We start from the raw sequence: 6,000 nt of genomic DNA on the forward strand, positions 1-6,000 counted from the left end.
TTACGGCAGTGCAGGCCAGTTTTCATTTTCTTCGCGGAACTTGGCTGTCATGCACTGCCGTGCATGTTGATTCGATTTTCTAATGCAAAAATACATAAGGAAAACATTTTTCCATGTAGAGGTCAGATTTCGTGTTGCAGGAGGTATGCATAAAGGTACCGGTGTAATTTGCAAGGAGGTAATGTTCCTAAAATGGAAGCCACATTTCCTCGCTGCACTTCTACGCTGATACGTTGTATCAGAAAAGTAGTAGCCCGCTTGTCACCAGTAAGGTGTGCAATACGTTGGCCCAGTGGCATAACTAAAGCCTTGGGGGCCCTCCCGCAGACAGCGTGGAGTGGGGCCTCTTCTCTTCTCTACGTCCCACTTCACGATTTGGTGCCCCTTGATGGCTTGGGCCCCCCTCCAATGCAGGGTCTGCGGGACCCTTATTTACGCTCTTGCATTGGCCTACTTCTTCAAAGAAATTGAGCCCTTCGAGGCCCCAAGTGCCGCTTGATTCAATGGCTACGGGCACGAACATTATGTGTTACGACTGAAACAATAAAACATACGTTGGATAAGCTCGCACAAATAATGCTCATTAAATTACCAAAACACTCAATGCTAAATGCAGAAAAAAAGTGGCTTAGATCAACTTTCAAAAGAGAACAAAGCAAAATCTTTCGGACCATACCTACTAAGGCTAAGATTTATTATACAGTATATGCAATACATTGAAAAGAAGGTAATTAAATTGGAAAGCTTATTTACTTCATAATCATATGTAAGTATATATTTTTGCTGTTTTAGCATTCCTGATTTCTTGTCTCCTCCAAGCCATAAATAGTGTTTTAAAATTTATTTTGAGTGTTGAGTAAACGTATTAAATAAGTGTAAATCAATCAAAACGAAATGTGAATGTACAGTCTACCTTCATATTAGAAATTTACTCGTGGAATCTCCTTTTCTTTGTGAAATTTCGTAATTTTAAACACGAATACAGTTGCATGATTTTTAAAGAAGATCGACTTTTACTAAATATTTATTTGTTTTAAATCAATGCATAAATGTGAATAGTAGTCCTTTTAAAATTGTGTATCAAACTTTTTCTGAACAAGGTATAAAATAAAATGTGGTTCCCCCCATTGTTGTCAGCGTTGAATCACTTTGGTACCGTCTTATGAAAGGATTGCTTATACATGTTGGGAAATGAACAATGTTATGAAATTAATTAATTTCGAGGTATTTTGCAGGTGCCTTCATTCTACACAAATTCTCAAAGGCAGGCGGTTCTTAATGCTGCGCAGATTGCAGGACTTAATGTCTTGCGATTGCTAAATGAAACTACTGCAACAGCACTATCATATGCAATCTACAAGGAAAAGTTTCTTCCTCCACCTGGAAGCAAACCTAAAGCTATAGTGTTTGTGGATTGGGGTCATTCTTCTTTGCAGCTTTTTAATTGTCAATTCAATAAAGGCGATCTCAGGGTAAGAAAACATCAAAACATATAAAATTACTATTTGTTTTGTTTTGGTTTCACATTGTTTAACTATTTAAGTGAACATTATGCAAGTCTACATTATGCAATTCCTGAAAACAATGAAAAAGAAACTTTGAAATTAGCGTGATTAAACTTTTACTTACATGCATCCAGCAACACTGCTATTTATTGAATCTAAACGGGGGCACTTCCAGAATCTGCCGTAGAACTGACAATTCAGTTCGTGATGAATAGCAATGTTGCCGGATGCATGTAAGTAAAAGTTTTATCACGATAATTTCAAAGTTTCTTTTTCATTGTTTTCAGGAATTTCATAATCTAGACATATTTTTAACACACCTTTGGTGCACACAGTAACCAATAACCGTGAAAATCAGTGCCTCCTACCATGAAAAATATACGGTTTACCGTTTTTCTAAAATAATGGTAGGAGACAGTTTTCCTGTCAGATGCTTGTGTCGGGCATGCGCATTGGAGAGAAAAAGCACATGTTCGAAGCGAGGATTGATGGCGCGTAGGTTCGGATGTGTTGTGCTTTGTTTTGTTTTGTTTCTTTCTTTTGTTTGTTTGTTTAGTTTGTGGTTTTCTGGTGTGATATACACAGTACTACTGTTGAAGATATCCTGGAAATTCAATATTAAGCAAAGTAATGTATGGGAAAGCACCATGTTAATATTTGAAGTTTGTTCGGTGACAAACAAAACTTTAGTTGGCTATCGTGGCAAGCAGATCGCTTCAAAGTGCAACAATTCGAAACCAAGAAGCTGCTGGATGTATAAACTAAAGTCGTATGATAATGTAGCCAACTACGAGTGGTGGTGAAGCTAGAATTAGAATCACAATAAATTGTGTTGCATCAACTGGAATTTTTTATGTTACAGAAATAAAAGTATACTGTCACTCGTGTGTGCCCGAAGGAGGGGCAGGGGGTCGCTCCACTAGCTAATGAAAACGTATTAAATTTCTTAATACAAATAAAAAATATCAAATGTAATAGGATATATACTAACCAGGGAGATGAGTCTCCTAGAAAATTTTCATCGGGTGCCCATGCTGTCATTATTTTTTCTGGATAAATGAATTGTTAGATTTAAAAAATATTTCTGTAAATGTTTTTATCTTTAATTTTGTTCTGAGTACCTATAATCTGTTATGGTGTCTTGTTAATACATTTGAGTGTTTAATAAATATGCAAAAGCTCGATACTCTGGAAGTCTAATGACTTTTTTTGGAGCATTAATGCCACTGTTACATAATTATGCAAACACTCATTTATTAATTTGGTGTTTGCGGATAGCGAATACTGGATACTGTAGGCAGTTTTGTAAGAAGTCATATGCTTTTACACTTGTTTAGTCGTACTTCTGGTCATTCTAATCTATGTTGTCGGGTGCCTGTTTGGTTATCTGAAACCGTAATAATGCGACTAATCGAATGAATCGCTGATTAAAATATTTGAGGTCTATTAGTCTACTGGTACTCATAGCGAAAATACATGCAATAAAGCTAGTCTTAACACTACAACTGAATATCGATTTATGAATATCTTAAAAGGAAATGGAAGTTTGTTCCAACTATATCTTCAAAGCGTGCGAAAACTCAGCTATAAAATTCAAGAAGTAGTTTTTTTGTATGCAATATCGAATCCTCTTCTGGTGTTTTGTTCAATACATGAGAAACTTGGTAATTTTTAAAGAAAAAGCAATGTATGTTCAAGATAATATTAGGACAAGGGTTCGATATTACAAACTAAGAATTAATTTCAACTTTTATTCTTATAAATATTATGCACGTCGTAGGTGCAACGCTCTTTCGTTCACTTTTGTGTTTTCTTTAGTTAAGTAGTCTTTAACACCAGTGGACCAGTGTGTACTGTAATTGCATCCGTCCAGGAAAAATTATTGCTAGCCAGTGTGTGTACTGATACAGTTTCCAGCATTCGATGAAAATTAGGTCAATATATTGCCCAGCAAGAATTCTTACTGGATCTAGCAAGAGGACATGCTGGACCGGCAAGGACCTCTAGATAAGAATCGGTGTGATAATTACCGTAAATCTTTTACGGTAATAACACACCTGTTTTTTTTTCTTTAAAAAAACCTAAATATTACGGTAAATTACCGTAAAATATACGGTACCAAATTTGTTTCTAAACACGGTCAATATTATTTTGCTTCCAAATATACGGTCTGCCGTTTTTATATATATATATATATATATAAAAAACGGTGGTCCGTAAAATTTAGGGTAATCGGATGGCAGCGAGAGTTGACGGTAATCGGTCAGTAAATTTAAGGCGAATTTTTTTTGCAGTGCACTGAAATATCAGCAGAGTTGCCAATTCAGAGTGTTCATTTATGAAAACTACGATTTCTCTACTCTTCCCTTACAGAGGCCTCATCCGATTAGTTATCGGTGGAAATGAAAAATTCATTTTTCTGCTCCATAGTTTCCAAGCTACTCCAACTAAACAACCTGAAAATTAAGGACAGAACATCCATAGGTATAAGTTATGAGTCAATTTACGTGCTTTCTAAAAAAAATTGATTTACACCTTCGGTTACATCGGACAACACTGCGTGATTCCTTGTGTACTCCAATCGTGTCTTCATAGTTTAAAAATATATGCAACGAACAAGGCTTCATTTTGGTATAACCATTATTTGTGTATCGCTTCCGGCTCAAAAGTTCTACTTTTCCATACTCCGGGTTGCATTGTATATTGGACACCCTGTAGAAGTTGAGTGAACAGTTAGTGTGTGCACATTAAAACAAAATGAATTAAAGCAAAGGATATTGAATTTGTAATTTCGAAATGATTAGTGTCCATTCGTAACGAACTCACTAACGTGGTACATTCAATGTGTATAGAACCGAGTTTGATTCATGGTGAAAGTGTTTGTCACGAATGAAAACAAGTGATTTGAAGCACTAGTTCTCATCTCTGTATTCTGTGAGCTGGAAAGGAACGCTAAACTCCAACCAAGAAACAATTCAAAATAAAGAAATTTTAATTCGTCATTTTCAACAATAATCAGTGACGAACAATACACGGTGTCTACTGACATGGAAAACTTTGGAAAACCTGGAAAAGTTTAGAATTGAACTAGAAACCTGGTTGTTTTCTCAAAGTTGTCATTTTATATCACTGCTTTTGGTATGTTTAAAAAAAACGAACGAAGGAAATCAATTTCAAGTCAATAAGAAAAATTGTAAATATTTCAATGATTTGTTCGGTAGAATCTAAACGATAAGTCCGGGATTTTAACCTTACACCTTTTATTACAAAATAAAGTCATATAAAAGTTTACAAAGTCTTTGTAAGTATTTCAAAATCTATAAAAGTATTTTCCAGTGAGGTAAAGATCTTCGGCACTCAAGGTGCCCTCTGATTTGAAGGTTATATGTTTTAGCCCAGAGCGGCGTCAGACCCTAATTTAAACGATATGTCCTTCAAATCATATGATCCACTTAGTCCACTCCCCATTTGGTTTTGTTGTAGTATAGGTTGATTTCCGTGTCTTTTTCTCATCTTCGCTGATTTTAGAGCTTAAATGTTGTGCTGAAAGCATCAAGAGAAGTTACTTTGGCTTATCACGCACAACTGTAGAGACAATTGTTACAGGCAGGTTTCCAGATTGAGGATCAGTAAAACCAAACAATGAAGAATGCACTTCATGGCCTTCAATTGTCTTAAATTCTTTTGGAATGTGTCGTCGGTTCTACTTCAATGTACCAACTAGAGTAAGCTTATAACACTAGTTAACAAATTTAAACTTTTTGTTTGTTACATGAGAAAAATCACCTGATCTTAAAGGAACTTTTTGAGCTGAATTCGAATATGCACTCGGTTTCTCTCCATCACGTAGTTTTTCCGTAACAGAGGGATTTTCGGGAAATTCCCTCAAAAATTTCCCTTTTTCAGATATTTTATTCCCCTATCTTCTGTCCCCTTACATATAGTAACATAGAAATTATACCTAAGTATACCTTGATTTATATTTAATAAACCCTAAAAGTTTCGTAAAAATCGCTTTGTTCTTTCTAGAGAAATAAATATATTTGTATGTATACTGTGTGCACTGTTTATTGCACCTGATAGTAATGCTTTCAGATCTCCTGAGTTGGGGTAAAAACGATTTGCTTTATTACTACAAACACAGACATAAAAATGAATATTTACAATAGTCAACAACACACTTGTATTGCTCTCTGTAAATTAGAAAAATGTACTTCCAACGTATATTTTTTTTTAAACGTACAGTATATGTATATCTTAATACATATATATACAATTCTCCAAGTTTTTTCGTTTTGTTCATGAAGTGGTTATCAATATTTGTTATCAAATGTAACAGAATGCAAAAGAAAGAAAGAATGGAATACAGACTCATTGTAGTCAACAACACACTTGTATTGCTCTCTGTAAATTAGAAAAATGTACTTCCAACGTATATTTTTTTTAAACGTACAGTATATGTATATCTTAATACATATATATACAATTCTCCAAG

At 34.9% G+C, this 6,000-nt stretch overlaps 1 protein-coding gene across 1 annotated transcript in view; it reads left to right on the forward strand.

Annotated features, from left to right (window-relative positions):
• Positions 1–5,096, forward strand: part of LOC145675243 (heat shock protein 105 kDa-like) — a 94,497-nt gene extending 89,401 nt beyond the window's left edge. Inside the window, exons 4-5 of the mRNA XM_081745626.1 lie at positions 1,236–1,472; positions 5,034–5,096. Coding sequence (XP_081601752.1) covers positions 1,236–1,472; positions 5,034–5,096 — 300 coding nt within the window. The remainder of the gene's footprint in view (positions 1–1,235; positions 1,473–5,033) is intronic.
• Positions 5,097–6,000: the final 904 nt, after the last annotated feature.

The sequence above is a fragment of the Thermobia domestica genome, chromosome 18 (genome assembly GCF_964235325.1).
Source record: "Thermobia domestica chromosome 18, izTheDome1.hap1.1, whole genome shotgun sequence".
In the NCBI taxonomy this organism is placed as follows: Eukaryota; Metazoa; Arthropoda; class Insecta; order Zygentoma; family Lepismatidae; genus Thermobia; species Thermobia domestica.